The following is a 17,932-nucleotide window of genomic DNA, read 5'->3' as shown; positions in this document are numbered from 1 at the left end:
AATGATAAGAGGCACACTGTTTTCAATGCATTTCTAGCTAAAAGAGCTAAGATCGTGATTGTCTCTGTTGCTGAATGAGCTAGGACGCTATTCAACTTCAATCTAAGAAAGACTCACTAACTTCATGTAGGAACACCGTTACTTTGTCTCCTAACTCATTTTCCTAACAAGACAACCTCAATGATAAGACGCACACTGTTTTCAATGCATTTCTTGCTAAAAGAGCTAAGATCGTGATTGTCTCTGTTGCTGAATGAGCTAGGACGCTATTCAACTCTAATCTAAGAGAGACTCACTAACTTCATGTAGGAACACCGTTACTTTTTCTCCTAACTCATTTTCCTAACAAGACAACCTCAATGATAAGACGCACACTGCTTTCAATGCATTTCTGGCTAAAAGAGCTAAGATCGTGATTGTCTCTGTTGCTGAATGAGCTAGGACGCTATTCAACTCTAATCTAAGAGAGACTCACTAACTTCATGTAGGAACACCGTTACTTTGTCTCCTAACTCATTTTCCTAACAAGACAACCTCAATGATAAGACGCACACTGCTTTCAATGCATTTCTGGCTAAAAGAGCTAAGATCGTGATTGTCTCTGTTGCTGAATGAGCTAGGACGCTATTCAACTCTAATCTAAGAGAGACTCACTAACTTCATGTAGGAACACCGTTACTTTGTCTCCTAACACTTTTTCCTAACAAGACAACCTCAATGATAAGACGCACACTGTTTTCAATGCATTTCTGGCTAAAAGAGCTAAGCTCGTGATTGTCTCTGTTGCTGAATGAGCTAGGACGCTATTCAACTCCAATCTAAGAGAGACTCACTAACTTCATGTAGGAACACCGTTGCTTTGTCTCCTAAATCATTTTCCTAACAAGACAACCTCAATGATAAGACGCACACTGTTTTCAATGCATTTCTGGCTAAAAGAGCTAAGATCGTGATTGTCTCTGTTGCTGAATGAGCTAGGACGCTATTCAACTCTAATCTAAGAGAGACTCAGTAACTTCATGTAGGAACACCGTTGCTTTGTCTCCTAACTCATTTTCCTAACAAGACAACCTCAATGATAAGACGCACACTGTTTTCAATGCATTTCTTGCTAAAAGAGCTAAGATCGTGATTGTCTCTGTTGCTGAATGAGCTAGGACGCTATTCAACTCCAATCTAAGAGAGACTCACTAACTTCATGTAGGAACACCGTTACTTTGTCTCCTAACTCTTTTTCCTAACAAGACAACCTCAATGATAAGACGCACACTGTTTTCAATGCATTTCTGGCTAAAAGAGCTAAGATCGTGATTGTCTCTGTTGCTGAATGAGCTAGGACGCTATTCAACTCCAATCTAAGAGAGACTCACTAACTTCATGTAGGAACACCGTTGCTTTGTCTCCTAACTCATTTTCCTAACAAGACAACCTCAATGATAAGACGCACACTGTTTTCAAAGCATTTCTTGCAAAAAGAGCTAAGATCGTGATTGTCTCTGTTGCTGAATGAGCTAGGACGCTACTCAACTTTAATCTAAAAGAGACTCACTAACTTCATGTAGGAACACCGTTGCTTTGTCTCCTAAATCATTTTCCTAACAAGACAACCTCAATGATAAGACGCACACTGTTTTCAATGCATTTCTGGCTAAAAGAGCTAAGATCGTGATTGTCTCTGTTGCTGAATGAGCTAGGACGCTATTCAACTCTAATCTAAGAGAGACTCAGTAACTTCATGTAGGAACACCGTTGCTTTGTCTCCTAACTCATTTTCCTAACAAGACAACCTCAATGATAAGACGCACACTGTTTTCAATGCATTTCTTGCTAAAAGAGCTAAGATCGTGATTGTCTCTGTTGCTGAATGAGCTAGGACGCTATTCAACTCCAATCTAAGAGAGACTCACTAACTTCATGTAGGAACACCGTTACTTTGTCTCCTAACTCTTTTTCCTAACAAGACAACCTCAATGATAAGACGCACACTGTTTTCAATGCATTTCTGGCTAAAAGAGCTAAGATCGTGATTGTCTCTGTTGCTGAATGAGCTAGGACGCTATTCAACTCCAATCTAAGAGAGACTCACTAACTTCATGTAGGAACACCGTTGCTTTGTCTCCTAACTCATTTTCCTAACAAGACAACCTCAATGATAAGACGCACACTGTTTTCAAAGCATTTCTTGCAAAAAGAGCTAAGATCGTGATTGTCTCTGTTGCTGAATGAGCTAGGACGCTACTCAACTTTAATCTAAAAGAGACTCACTAACTTCATGTAGAAACACCGTTACTTTGTCTCCTAACTCATTTTCCTAACAAGACAACCTCAATGATAAGACACACACTGTTTTCAATGCATTTCTGGCTAAAAGAGCTAAGATCGTGATTGTCTCTGTTGCTGAATGAGCTAGGACGCTATTCAACTCTAATCTAAGAGAGACTCACTAACTTCATGTAGGAACACCGTTACTTTGTCTCCTAACTCATTTTCCTAACAAGACAACCTCAATGATAAGACGCACACTGCTTTCAATGCATTTCTGGCTAAAAGAGCTAAGATCGTGATTGTCTCTGTTGCTGAATGAGCTAGGACGCTATTCAACTCCAATCTAAGAGAGACTCACTAACTTCATGTAGGAACACCGTTACTTTGTCTCCTAACTCATTTTCCTAACAAGACAACCTCAATGATAAGACGCACACTGCTTTCAATGCATTTCTGGCTAAAAGAGCTAAGATCGTGATTGTCTCTGTTGCTGAATGAGCTAGGACGCTATTCAACTCCAATCTAAGAGAGACTCACTAACTTCATGTAGGAACACCGTTACTTTGTCTCCTAACTCATTTTCCTAACAAGACACCTCAATGATAAGACGCACACTGTTTTCAATGCATTTCTGGCTAAAAGGGCTAAGATCGTGATTGTCTCTGTTGCTGAATGAGCTAGGACGCTATTCAACTCTAATCTAAGAGAGACTCACTAACTTCATGTAGGAACACCGTTACTTTGTCTCCTAACTCATTTTCCTAACAAGACAACCTCAATGATAAGACGCACACTGTTTTCAATGCATTTCTAGCTAAAAGAGCTAAGATCGTGATTGTCTCTGTTGCTGAATGAGCTAGGACGCTATTCAACTCTAATCTAAGAGAGACTCACTAACTTCATGTAGGAACACCGTTGCTTTGTCTCCTAACTCATTTTCCTAACAAGACAACCTCAATGATAAGACGCACACTGTTTTCAATGCATTTCTTGCTAAAAGAGCTAAGATCGTGATTGTCTCTGTTGCTGAATGAGCTAGGACGCTATTCAACTCCAATCTAAGAGAGACTCACTAACTTCATGTAGGAACACCGTTACTTTGTCTCCTAACTCTTTTTCCTAACAAGACAACCTCAATGATAAGACGCACACTGTTTTCAATGCATTTCTGGCTAAAAGAGCTAAGATCGTGATTGTCTCTGTTGCTGAATGAGCTAGGACGCTATTTAACTCTAATCTAAGAGAGACTCACTAACTTCATGTAGGAACACCGTTACTTTGTCTCCTAACTCATTTTCCTAACAAGACAACCTCAATGATAAGACGCACACTGTTATCAATGCATTTCTGGCTAAAAGAGCTAAGATCGTGATTGTCTCTGTTGCTGAATGAGCTAGGACGCTATTCAACTCTAATCTAAGAGAGACTCACTAACTTCATGTAGGAACACCGTTACTTTGTCTCCTAACTCATTTTCCTAACAAGACAACCTCAATGATAAGACGCACACTGTTTTCAATGCATTTCTGGCTAAAAGAGCTAAGATCGTGATTGTCTCTGTTGCTGAATGAGCTAGGACGCTAATCAACTCTAATCTAAGAGAGACTCACTAACTTCATGTTGGAACACCGTTACTTTGTCTCCTAACTCATTTTCCTAACAAGACAACCTCAATGATAAGACGCACACTGTTTTCAAAGCATTTCTTGCTAAAAGAGCTAAGATCGTGATTGTCTCTGTTGCTGAATGAGCTAGGACGCTATTCAACTCTAATCTAAGAGAGACTCACTAACTTCATGTAGGAGCACCGTTACTTTGTCTCCTAACTCATTTTCCTAACAAGACAACCTCAATGATAAGACGCACACTGCTTTCAATGCATTTCTGGCTAAAAGAGCTAAGATCGTGATTGTCTCTGTTGCTGAATGAGCTAGGACGCTATTCAACTCTAATCTAAGAGAGACTCACTAACTTCATGTAGGAACACCGTTACTTTGTCTCCTAACTCATTTTCCTAACAAGACAACCTCAATGATAAGACGCACACTGTTTTTAAAGCATTTCTTGCTAAAAGAGCTAAGATCGTGATTGTCTCTGTTGCTGAATGAGCTAGGACGCTATTCAACTCTAATCTAAGAGAGACTCACTAACTTCATGTAGGAACACCGTTACTTTGTCTCCTAACTAATTTTCCTAACAAGACAACCTCAATGATAAGACGCACACTGTTTTCAATGCATTTCTTGCTAAAAGAGCTAGGATCGTGATTGTCTCTGTTGCTGAATGAGCTAGGACGCTATTCAACTCCAATCTAAGAGAGACTCACTAACTTCATGTAGAAACACCGTTACTTTGTCTCCTAACTCATTTTCCTAACAAGACACCTCAATGATAAGACGCACACTGTTTTCAATGCATTTCTGGCTAAAAGAGCTAAGATCGTGATTGTCTCTGTTGCTGAATGAGCTAGGACGCTAATCAACTCTAATCTAAGAGAGACTCAGTAACTTCATGTAGGAACACCGTTGCTTTGTCTCCTAACTCATTTTCCTAACAAGACAACCTCAATGATAAGACGCACACTGTTTTCAATGCATTTCTAGCTAAAAGAGCTAAGATCGTGATTGTCTCTGTTGCTGAATGAGCTAGGACGCTATTCAACTTCAATCTAAGAAAGACTCACTAACTTCATGTAGGAACACCGTTACTTTGTCTCCTAACTCATTTTCCTAACAAGACAACCTCAATGATAAGACGCACACTGTTTTCAAAGCATTTCTTGCTAAAAGAGCTAAGATCGTGATTGTCTCTGTTGCTGAATGAGCTAGGACGCTATTCAACTCTAATCTAAGAGAGACTCACTAACTTCATGTAGGAACACCGTTACTTTGTCTCCTAACTCATTTTCCTAACAAGACAACCTCAATGATAAGACGCACACTGCTTTCAATGCATTTCTGGCTAAAAGAGCTAAGATCGTGATTGTCTCTGTTGCTGAATGAGCTAGGACGCTATTCAACTCTAATCTAAGAGAGACTCACTAACTTCATGTAGGAACACCGTTACTTTGTATCCTAACTCATTTTCCTAACAAGACAACCTCAATGATAAGACGCACACTGCTTTCAATGCATTTCTGGCTAAAAGAGCTAAGATTGTGATTGTCTCTGTTGCTGAATGAGCTAGGACGCTATTCAACTCTAATCTAAGAGAGACTCACTAACTTCATGTAGGAACACCGTTACTTTGTCTCCTAACACTTTTTCCTAACAAGACAACCTCAATGATAAGACGCACACTGTTTTCAATGCATTTCTGGCTAAAAGAGCTAAGATCGTGATTGTCTCTGTTGCTGAATGAGCTAGGACGCTATTCAACTCCAATCTAAGAGAGACTCACTAACTTCATGTAGGAACACCGTTGCTTTGTCTCCTAAATCATTTTCCTAACAAGACAACCTCAATGATAAGACGCACACTGTTTTCAATGCATTTCTGGCTAAAAGAGCTAAGATCGTGATTGTCTCTGTTGCTGAATGAGCTAGGACGCTATTCAACTCTAATCTAAGAGAGACTCAGTAACTTCATGTAGGAACACCGTTGCTTTGTCTCCTAACTCATTTTCCTAACAAGACAACCTCAATGATAAGACGCACACTGTTTTCAATGCATTTCTTGCTAAAAGAGCTAAGATCGTGATTGTCTCTGTTGCTGAATGAGCTAGGACGCTATTCAACTCCAATCTAAGAGAGACTCACTAACTTCATGTAGGAACACCGTTACTTTGTCTCCTAACTCTTTTTCCTAACAAGACAACCTCAATGATAAGACGCACACTGTTTTCAATGCATTTCTGGCTAAAAGAGCTAAGATCGTGATTGTCTCTGTTGCTGAATGAGCTAGGACGCTATTCAACTCCAATCTAAGAGAGACTCACTAACTTCATGTAGGAACACCGTTGCTTTGTCTCCTAACTCATTTTCCTAACAAGACAACCTCAATGATAAGACGCACACTGTTTTCAATGCATTTCTTGCTAAAAGAGCTAAGATCGTGATTGTCTCTGTTGCTGAATGAGCTAGGACGCTATTTAACTCTAATCTAAGAGAGACTCACTAACTTCATGTAGGAACACCGTTACTTTGTCTCCTAACTCATTTTCCTAACAAGACAACCTCAATGATAAGACGCACACTGTTTTCAATGCATTTCTGGCTAAAAGAGCTAAGATCGTGATTGTCTCTGTTGCTGAATGAGCTAGGACGCTATTCAACTCTAATCTAAGAGAGACTCACTAACTTCATGTAGGAACACCGTTACTTTGTCTCCTAACTCATTTTCCTAACAAGACAACCTCAATGATAAGACGCACACTGTTTTCAATGCATTTCTAGCTAAAAGAGCTAAGATCGTGATTGTCTCTGTTGCTGAATGAGCTAGGACGCTATTCAACTTCAATCTAAGAAAGACTCACTAACTTCATGTAGGAACACCGTTACTTTGTCTCCTAACTCATTTTCCTAACAAGACAACCTCAATGATAAGACGCACACTGTTTTCAAAGCATTTCTTGCTAAAAGAGCTAAGATCGTGATTGTCTCTGTTGCTGAATGAGCTAGGACGCTATTCAACTCTAATCTAAGAGAGACTCACTAACTTCATGTAGGAACACCGTTACTTTGTCTCCTAACTCATTTTCCTAACAAGACAACCTCAATGATAAGACGCACACTGCTTTCAATGCATTTCTGGCTAAAAGAGCTAAGATCGTGATTGTCTCTGTTGCTGAATGAGCTAGGACGCTATTCAACTCTAATCTAAGAGAGACTCAGTAACTTCATGTAGGAACACCGTTGCTTTGTCTCCTAACTCATTTTCCTAACAAGACAACCTCAATGATAAGACGCACACTGTTTTCAATGCATTTCTAGCTAAAAGAGCTAAGATCGTGATTGTCTCTGTTGCTGAATGAGCTAGGACGCTATTCAACTTCAATCTAAGAAAGACTCACTAACTTCATGTAGGAACACCGTTACTTTGTCTCCTAACTCATTTTCCTAACAAGACAACCTCAATGATAAGACGCACACTGTTTTCAATGCATTTCTTGCTAAAAGAGCTAAGATCGTGATTGTCTCTGTTGCTGAATGAGCTAGGACGCTATTCAACTCTAATCTAAGAGAGACTCACTAACTTCATGTAGGAACACCGTTACTTTTTCTCCTAACTCATTTTCCTAACAAGACAACCTCAATGATAAGACGCACACTGCTTTCAATGCATTTCTGGCTAAAAGAGCTAAGATCGTGATTGTCTCTGTTGCTGAATGAGCTAGGACGCTATTCAACTCTAATCTAAGAGAGACTCACTAACTTCATGTAGGAACACCGTTACTTTGTCTCCTAACTCATTTTCCTAACAAGACAACCTCAATGATAAGACGCACACTGCTTTCAATGCATTTCTGGCTAAAAGAGCTAAGATCGTGATTGTCTCTGTTGCTGAATGAGCTAGGACGCTATTCAACTCTAATCTAAGAGAGACTCACTAACTTCATGTAGGAACACCGTTACTTTGTCTCCTAACACTTTTTCCTAACAAGACAACCTCAATGATAAGACGCACACTGTTTTCAATGCATTTCTGGCTAAAAGAGCTAAGCTCGTGATTGTCTCTGTTGCTGAATGAGCTAGGACGCTATTCAACTCCAATCTAAGAGAGACTCACTAACTTCATGTAGGAACACCGTTGCTTTGTCTCCTAAATCATTTTCCTAACAAGACAACCTCAATGATAAGACGCACACTGTTTTCAATGCATTTCTGGCTAAAAGAGCTAAGATCGTGATTGTCTCTGTTGCTGAATGAGCTAGGACGCTATTCAACTCTAATCTAAGAGAGACTCAGTAACTTCATGTAGGAACACCGTTGCTTTGTCTCCTAACTCATTTTCCTAACAAGACAACCTCAATGATAAGACGCACACTGTTTTCAATGCATTTCTTGCTAAAAGAGCTAAGATCGTGATTGTCTCTGTTGCTGAATGAGCTAGGACGCTATTCAACTCCAATCTAAGAGAGACTCACTAACTTCATGTAGGAACACCGTTACTTTGTCTCCTAACTCTTTTTCCTAACAAGACAACCTCAATGATAAGACGCACACTGTTTTCAATGCATTTCTGGCTAAAAGAGCTAAGATCGTGATTGTCTCTGTTGCTGAATGAGCTAGGACGCTATTCAACTCCAATCTAAGAGAGACTCACTAACTTCATGTAGGAACACCGTTGCTTTGTCTCCTAACTCATTTTCCTAACAAGACAACCTCAATGATAAGACGCACACTGTTTTCAAAGCATTTCTTGCAAAAAGAGCTAAGATCGTGATTGTCTCTGTTGCTGAATGAGCTAGGACGCTACTCAACTTTAATCTAAAAGAGACTCACTAACTTCATGTAGAAACACCGTTACTTTGTCTCCTAACTCATTTTCCTAACAAGACAACCTCAATGATAAGACGCACACTGTTTTCAATGCATTTCTGGCTAAAAGAGCTAAGATCGTGATTGTCTCTGTTGCTGAATGAGCTAGGACGCTATTCAACTCTAATCTAAGAGAGACTCACTAACTTCATGTAGGAACACCGTTACTTTGTCTCCTAACTCATTTTCCTAACAAGACAACCTCAATGATAAGACGCACACTGCTTTCAATGCATTTCTGGCTAAAAGAGCTAAGATCGTGATTGTCTCTGTTGCTGAATGAGCTAGGACGCTATTCAACTCCAATCTAAGAGAGACTCACTAACTTCATGTAGGAACACCGTTACTTTGTCTCCTAACTCATTTTCCTAACAAGACAACCTCAATGATAAGACGCACACTGCTTTCAATGCATTTCTGGCTAAAAGAGCTAAGATCGTGATTGTCTCTGTTGCTGAATGAGCTAGGACGCTATTCAACTCCAATCTAAGAGAGACTCACTAACTTCATGTAGGAACACCGTTACTTTGTCTCCTAACTCATTTTCCTAACAAGACACCTCAATGATAAGACGCACACTGTTTTCAATGCATTTCTGGCTAAAAGGGCTAAGATCGTGATTGTCTCTGTTGCTGAATGAGCTAGGACGCTATTCAACTCTAATCTAAGAGAGACTCACTAACTTCATGTAGGAACACCGTTACTTTGTCTCCTAACTCATTTTCCTAACAAGACAACCTCAATGATAAGACGCACACTGTTTTCAATGCATTTCTAGCTAAAAGAGCTAAGATCGTGATTGTCTCTGTTGCTGAATGAGCTAGGACGCTATTCAACTTCAATCTAAGAAAGACTCACTAACTTCATGTAGGAACACCGTTACTTTGTCTCCTAACTCATTTTCCTAACAAGACAACCTCAATGATAAGACGCACACTGTTTTCAAAGCATTTCTTGCTAAAAGAGCTAAGATCGTGATTGTCTCTGTTGCTGAATGAGCTAGGACGCTAATCAACTCTAATCTAAGAAAGACTCACTAACTTCATGTAGGAACACCGTTACTTTGTCTCCTAACTCATTTTCCTAACAAGACAACCTCAATGATAAGACGCACACTGTTTTCAAAGCATTTCTTGCTAAAAGAGCTAAGATCGTGATTGTCTCTGTTGCTGAATGAGCTAGGACGCTAATCAACTCTAATCTAAGAGAGACTCACTAACTTCATGTAGGAACACCGTTACTTTGTCTCCTAACTCATTTTCCTAACAAGACAACCTCAATGATAAGACGCACACTGTTTTCAATGCATTTCTGGCTAAAAGAGCTAAGATCGTGATTGTCTCTGTTGCTGAATGAGCTAGGACGCTATTCAACTCTAATCTAAGAGAGACTCACTAACTTCATGTAGGAACACCGTTGCTTATTCTCCTAACTCATTTTCCTAACAAGACAACCTCAATGATAAGACGCACACTGTTTTCAATGCATTTCTGGCTAAAAGAGCTAAGATCGTGATTGTCTCTGTTGCTGAATGAGCTAGGACGCTAATCAACTCTAATCTAAGAGAGACTCACTAACTTCATGTAGGAACACCGTTACTTTGTCTCCTAACTCATTTTCCTAACAAGACAACCTCAATGATAAGACGCACACTGTTTTCAATGCATTTCTGGCTAAAAGAGCTAAGATCGTGATTGTCTCTGTTGCTGAATGAGCTAGGACGCTATTCAACTCTAATCTAAGAGAGACTCACTAACTTCATGTAGGAACACCGTTGCTTTGTCTCCTAACTCATTTTCCTAACAAGACAACCTCAATGATAAGACGCACACTGTTTTCAATGCATTTCTGGCTAAAAGAGCTAAGATCGTGATTGTCTCTGTTGCTGAATGAGCTAGGACGCTATTCAACTCCAATCTAAGAGAGACTCACTAACTTCATGTAGGAACACCGTTACTTTGCCTCCTAACTCATTTTCCTAACAATACAACCTCAATGATAAGACGCACACTGTTTTCAATACATTTCTTGCTAAAAGAGCTAAGATCGTGATTGTCTCTGTTGCTGAATGAGCTAGGACGCTATTCAACTCTAATCTAAGAGAGACTCACTAACTTCATGTAGGAACACCGTTACTTTGTCTCCTAACTCATTTTCCTAACAAGACAACCTCAATGATAAGACGCACACTGTTTTCAAAGCATTTCTTGCTAAAAGAGCTAAGATCGTGATTGTCTCTGTTGCTGAATGAGCTAGGACGCTATTCAACTATAATCTAAGAGAGACTCACTAACTTCATGTAGGAACACCGTTACTTTGTCTCCTAACTCATTTTCCTAACAAGACAACCTCAATGATAAGACGCACACTGTTTTCAATGCATTTCTGGCTAAAAGAGCTAAGATCGTGATTGTCTCTGTTGCTGAATGAGCTAGGACGCTATTCAACTCTAATCTAAGAGAGACTCACTAACTTCATGTAGGAACACCGTTACTTTGTCTCCTAACTCATTTTCCTAACAAGACAACCTCAATGATAAGACGCACACTGTTTTCAATGCATTTCTGGCTAAAAGAGCTAAGATCGTGATTGTCTCTGTTGCTGAATGAGCTAGGACGCTATTCAACTCTAATCTAAGAGAGACTCACTAACTTCATGTAGGAACACCGTTACTTTGTCTCCTAACTCATTTTCCTAACAAGACAACCTCAATGATAAGACGCACACTGTTTTCAATAAATTTCGAGCTAAAAGAGCTAAGATCGTGATTGTCTCTGTTGCTGAATGAGCTAGGACGCTATTCAACTTCAATCTAAGAAAGACTCACTAACTTCATGTAGGAACACCGTTACTTTGTCTCCTAACTCATTTTCCTAACAAGACAACCTCAATGATAAGACGCACACTGTTTTCAATGCATTTCTGGCTAAAAGAGCTAAGATCGTGATTGTCTCTGTTGCTGAATGAGCTAGGACGCTATTCAACTCCAAACTAAAAAAGACTCACTAACTTCATGTAGGAACACCGTTACTTTGTCTCCTAACTCATTTCCCTAACAAGACAACCTCAATGATAAGACGCACACTGTTTTCAATGCATTTCTGGCTAAAAGAGCTAAGATCGTGATTGTCTCTGTTGCTGAATGAGCTAGGACGCTGTAAAAATGTGGGTTATTCCTTCTACCTGCTATAACTAAGAATTGTTCCTTGAAGATGCAGAGTCCAAACTTAGAGAAAGGCTTATTTAATTAAAAAGGTATAATAGATGACAAAATATAAAAAGAAAATAATACAAGATAAAATGCCTCCTCAATGTCCTATTCTGGGATTTAAAGATACACACAGTATCTGACTACACTCAAGACTACATGACTAACAGACACAAGACTATAGGCTATATACTATATACTAACTACTCACTACTAACTTCAAGATTTGGTCATACATATATAGCTCAACTGTTATCACAGTCACACCCACAGACGCCCATGACTCCACCCCTACTCGGATATCTTCCGGCCTTCATGATGACTTGTCGCCAATCAGCTTCCGGTAATAGGATATTGGCCTCCTTGGTGTTGTCATTTACTCCTTCCTCAGAATGGCGCTCTCGTACTTGGAATTGGTATCTTTTCCTCAGGCCTCTGTCCCAAATGGCTTGGGCGACCTCCCAGGGATGATATTTATTGCCCAACTGACACAATAGGGCTTCCCATGGGAAAGTGTCCTTGTATCACCTCTCAACAACAGATGTTTGCTTATTACTCTCCTGAGTCAATAGACTTGGGCCTGCAACAACACAGCTCTCCTGACCACCAGGAAATTGATGCCTTTGATCTATGCCCCAAGTTAATGGATAAACCCTTCCTGTGGAGATTGTACAGGATATTCCTTGAGAAAGAGCACATAGGTGACACATGATCAATCACCAAGTCTTTTATGACACCACTCCAAGGCTTCAGGCAATGTCCATCTGCTGGCAAGCTATGTCAGTGTCCATATTATATCAATCTCAGTTTTGACTTTAATATTCATAATCTAACATACCCCCATTTGTGTCTGAATGACACATATCATATTATTAAAGTCCATATATGCGGTCCTCTTCAACCTAGTGGTCACCTATAAGTGAGGGGAGTCACCATTCACCTGCATTCATTCATCAACACTACAATACGTAACATGCCTATAGGGCATTGAGGAAGCCATTAACATTACAATTATGCAAATTACAATTACAAATATCTGAATGAACATTATCACATTACAGATAATTTTAAAGAACACAAAACGTACATAGTCTAGTTAACCCAAACTATAATCATCTAAAAACAGTAACAAAAGACTCTATATATTCATTTATCAGATTTCAACTTTCTTTCAGATATCAAATAATCTTTCCAGTTATGTCCGTCCCGGTTATAATCATCATATATTTACTGCATAGGAGTCATTACCTTTCTTTAACATGAGGCAATCTTAACATTTGATTGTACTTCTAATTGCATGGACAGCACACAAATTATATTATACAAGCAATGTGTCACACAACATATAAATGACAGCGCTTGTCACTATTACAATAATTATGGGATAACACAAATAATTCACTATGCCATTGACTGCACTGAAGTGCCCAAAATATACTCCCACCACTAACGGTTAGCGTTCTCCCCTAATAAATGGGTTACTTGCCTAAGCCCTTTCTAATCATAGTGTGTGAGGATAGTGGCATCTTTTCTTTTCATTGCAACTTTTTCTTTAGAAATTATTCATGCCTGCCAATACGTTCAAAAACTCACCTCAAATGTTACATAAAATCTGCTGCAATACTAACGCTTGTATTGATGTGACCCTATATTAGAATAATGCCTCAATGACCTCCCTTTGTGTGTCAAAACTTTCCTTACTGTTTGGTGCTATGATTGTCATTTAGTTCTTAAAATACTAATGTCAGCTTCATAGGTGCAACCCATCCCTGTTCCTTCACCACCCAACATTGTGTTAAATGTCCCCCTTGTCCCCGATTGCTCCTTGTATGGAAACTACAATATTTTCGGTGAACTCCTGGATTCATTTGAATCAGTCAAAAATAGAGGGTATTTACATGATTCAGAGTATATCCTAAACTTGTTGGGTAGTCAGCTTAAAAAAATTCCACAATCACTACATTAACACCTTCAGCAAATAACATCAATCTCAAAGTATGCTATTATGGAAATTATGACAATAATATTTATGATTTAGGTAACATTAGCACTGACACACATATAATAACATTAAAGGAATAAAAATTTTAACTGAAAAGAGTTTTCACAATAACAAAAGAAACTAAAAATAAAAATCCAAACTCATTCCTAATTAATAGAAGTAAAAATCCATAACATAAAAATTTCAAACTGAATGCAGCTTTCATTTTCAACACCTTGTTGTTACTTTGTTGGTATGACGGAACATGACTTGAAAAACAAATAATAATAATAAAACCAAATTACCAGTGAGACAAGTACACCAAAAACTTCAGAAATATGCAAATATTCACAGATATGACTGTGTCCTGTTAACATTCCTTCACAAATAGGTGTTATAGTACAAATAAAAATGCATAGATCCCAACCTTGATATTTGCCTCACAATTGAAATAATTCCTTTATTCAGATGGTAATATATTGTACCCAGCTAAACATTCAGGTGTTTAGAGAAAATTTAATTTAGACCACCTGACTGTATATTACTTCTTAAAAATGTAAAAATTTTGTAAGCTCCTCTACCATCACCTAGTAAATGCCTTTAAGGGAAAATAAAGTAAGTTATAAGATGATCTTGTTTTTCCTTAATTTCTTTCCGTTCCTCCCTGAAAGACAAACTAGCAAAAGATTAATAACAACAGATAACCTCCTCCGGGAGGCGTACATGAGGAGACTCTTCTTCTCCCCTCTTCTTACAACCTTTTATAGTGTGACCCATGTTTGCACATTTAAATAACTTGAACTCTTGAATTTTAATGTACTGACTGGTCTGCTGACTCCAGTCCTCCAAACTATTTACAAAGGTTTGATAGGAACTTGCATTCCTTAAAGAAACCTTTGTTGGACAATCCACAAAAGTGAATTTGTCAGTCATGAAATTTGCAAAATTGCTTTCTCCTTGAGACATGTCAAGACACTTGTAGATAGCAGTATACAAAGTTAAATAACTACTGCAAACATTTATTAGATCATCCCCCCTTTTTAACTTTGTATTGTCTGGAGCTTTACTACCTCTATGCATCTCCTTAACTCTGTCATCATCATTTGTCAAATCCATCTCATCAGGTAGCCCTGTAGGAGTTTCCCTAGGGGGTTGTAATTTACTACCAGATTGAGACTGGAGCCATTCCCACAGTAGAGCACACTCATCTCTGTTATTCAGACTGTATTGTGGAACAACAGACTCTAGTTTATTGGAAGGACTAATAGATGTTACCTGACATAGATTTGTTTTAATTGGTATAGACAGAGTTTCTGATTGTAATAGGTCTCCACTATTCAAATTCAAAATACCTGTTCTATGCCTATTCTCTTCTGATACAGGACAACATAGAGAGGGCCTTTGCTTAGGAGTTGCTTCTGGCTCTTCTGCATTACAGATGGGCTGCTCCACCCCCCATTTCTCTTTTACTGCCAAACTCACATTCACAATACACTGTTCCTTTTGAAACAATTGTAAATTGGCATCATGTAACTGATCTTTAATTACAGCATCATACTCATAGTCTCTATGCTTTTCTTCTACTATAGACACAACATGCTGCTCTTTAAGTCTACAACTTGTATCATACTCTTCCAGCTTATCTCCCAGATCACAATTCTGCTGGACAACATCTCCCTGATCTCTCAGATATTCACATTTTTCCTTTACCACATTAGCAATAACCACATTAATACTTGGTTGAATTTCTTCTTGCTCATCTCTCAACTGAGCCGTTTCTGACTGACATTGCAGTTTTTCCTGATTTTTAATATTTTTCCTTTTCATGAGTTTAGACACAAACTTAGACACTAACTTAACTTTTACTCCTGACCTTCTGTGGCTGCCTTTTTCATTACTTTGTTTTGTAAGGTCATTAAACTGATATGAGGTATCATCGTCTGCACTTGTCACATAACAGGCAGAGGTACATTTCTTAAAAAACTTTCTCACAACTTCCATGTTTCTTCTAAAATACCACTATAGGACAACAACAAATTTCCAACAGAAACAAACAAAAAACACAGACCAGTGAATGATATTCACTTAACAGGGATTCGGATTTCTTTCAATCCTCCCTACATCACACTCTAAAGACAACAATCAGTTAGAGTATCGTGACTAAAACGTGATTGACCGTAACTCATACAAGTGATCCATAAACAAGATTCACGATCCAGGCCACGATTGATTCCCTTTTGAACAATACCACAAGACTCAGGGTTTATTCCCAATCTCACTATGTTCTCAGAAATGTCGGGTTTTATCCTTTAGATCCTATGAGCACTTCAAACACCAGGGTAATTAACCCTAACTTGCCGGCAAACAATTCAACAAAAACAGGCCTTAACTCACTAGACTGACACTAGCAGACTAACACTTAACATATAAACACAGTGCACTTAACAATACAAAACCACAATACATGTATCAATCCCAAATAGAAACATTCATACTCACCAATTAAGAGCGTCCTCTCACTGATGTAGTATCCCTCAGAACGTCAGGTCAGCGTCTCAGGTGTCTTCTGTATTCACGAACCAGCATGGTACATGTTCACCGATGCTTCTCCGGGTTCTGGGCCTTGAAGATTGTTGGTCTGGATCTTCCTTGGATGTCAGGAACTTGGTAGCAGTAGATTGGAACTTCTTGGGTTCTTCGCAGAATGTTGTTTTCCACGATCCGTTGGGGTGCCAAATGTAAAAATGTGGGTTATTCCTTCTACCTGCTATAACTAAGAATTGTTCCTTGAAGATGCAGAGTCCAAACTTAGAGAAAGGCTTATTTAATTAAAAAGGTATAATAGATGACAAAATATAAAAAGAAAATAATACAAGATAAAATGCCTCCTCAATGTCCTATTCTGGGATTTAAAGATACACACAGTATCTGACTACACTCAAGACTACATGACTAACAGACACAAGACTATAGGCTATATACTATATACTAACTACTCACTACTAACTTCAAGATTTGGTCATACATATATAGCTCAACTGTTATCACAGTCACACCCACAGACGCCCATGACTCCACCCCTACTCGGATATCTTCCGGCCTTCATGATGATTTGTCGCCAATCAGCTTCCGGTAATAGGATATTGGCCTCCTTGGTGTTGTCATTTACTCCTTCCTCAGAATGGCGCTCTCGTACTTGGAATTGGTATCTTTTCCTCAGGCCTCTGTCCCAAATGGCTTGGGCGACCTCCCAGGGATGATATTTATTGCCCAACTGACACAATAGGGCTTCCCATGGGAAAGTGTCCTTGTATCACCTCTCAACAACAGATGTTTGCTTATTACTCTCCTGAGTCAATAGACTTGGGCCTGCAACAACACAGCTCTCCTGACCACCAGGAAATTGATGCCTTTGATCTATGCCCCAAGTTAATGGATAAACCCTTCCTGTGGAGATTGTACAGGATATTCCTTGAGAAAGAGCACATAGGTGACACATGATCAATCACCAAGTCTTTTATGACACCACTCCAAGGCTTCAGGCAATGTCCATCTGCTGGCAAGCTATGTCAGTGTCCATATTATATCAATCTCAGTTTTGACTTTAATATTCATAATCTAACAGACGCTATTCAACTCTAATCTAAGAGAGACTCACTAACTTCATGTAGGAACACCGTTACTTTGTCTCCTAACTCATTTTCCTAACAAGACAACCTCAATGATAAGACGCACACTGTTTTCAATGCATTTCTTGCTAAAAGAGCTAAGATCGTGATTGTCTCTGTTGCTGAATGAGCTAGGACGCTATTCAACTCCAATCTAAGAGAGACTCACTAACTTCATGTAGGAACACCGTTACTTTGTCTCCTAACTCATTTTCCTAACAACACACCTCAATGATAAGACGCACCCTGTTTTCAATGCATTTCTGGCTAAAAGGGCTAAGATCGTGATTGTCTCTGTTGCTGAATGAGCTAGGACGCTATTCAACTCTAAT

At 39.0% G+C, this 17,932-nt stretch overlaps 1 protein-coding gene across 1 annotated transcript; it reads right to left on the bottom strand.

Moving 5' to 3' along the window:
* Positions 1 to 14,619: 14,619 nt before the first annotated feature.
* On the bottom strand, positions 14,620 to 15,933 carry LOC140134135 (posterior protein-like). Its single transcript, XM_072154771.1, has one exon. The coding sequence runs from the start codon at positions 15,931 to 15,933 to the stop codon at positions 14,620 to 14,622; it is 1,314 nt and encodes a 437-aa protein (XP_072010872.1).
* Between the last annotated feature and the right edge of the window lie 1,999 nt (positions 15,934 to 17,932).

The sequence above is a fragment of the Engystomops pustulosus genome, chromosome 5 (assembly GCF_040894005.1).
Source record: "Engystomops pustulosus chromosome 5, aEngPut4.maternal, whole genome shotgun sequence".
In the NCBI taxonomy this organism is placed as follows: Eukaryota; Metazoa; Chordata; class Amphibia; order Anura; family Leptodactylidae; genus Engystomops; species Engystomops pustulosus.
This window is presented reverse-complemented; position numbering and strand designations above follow the sequence as displayed.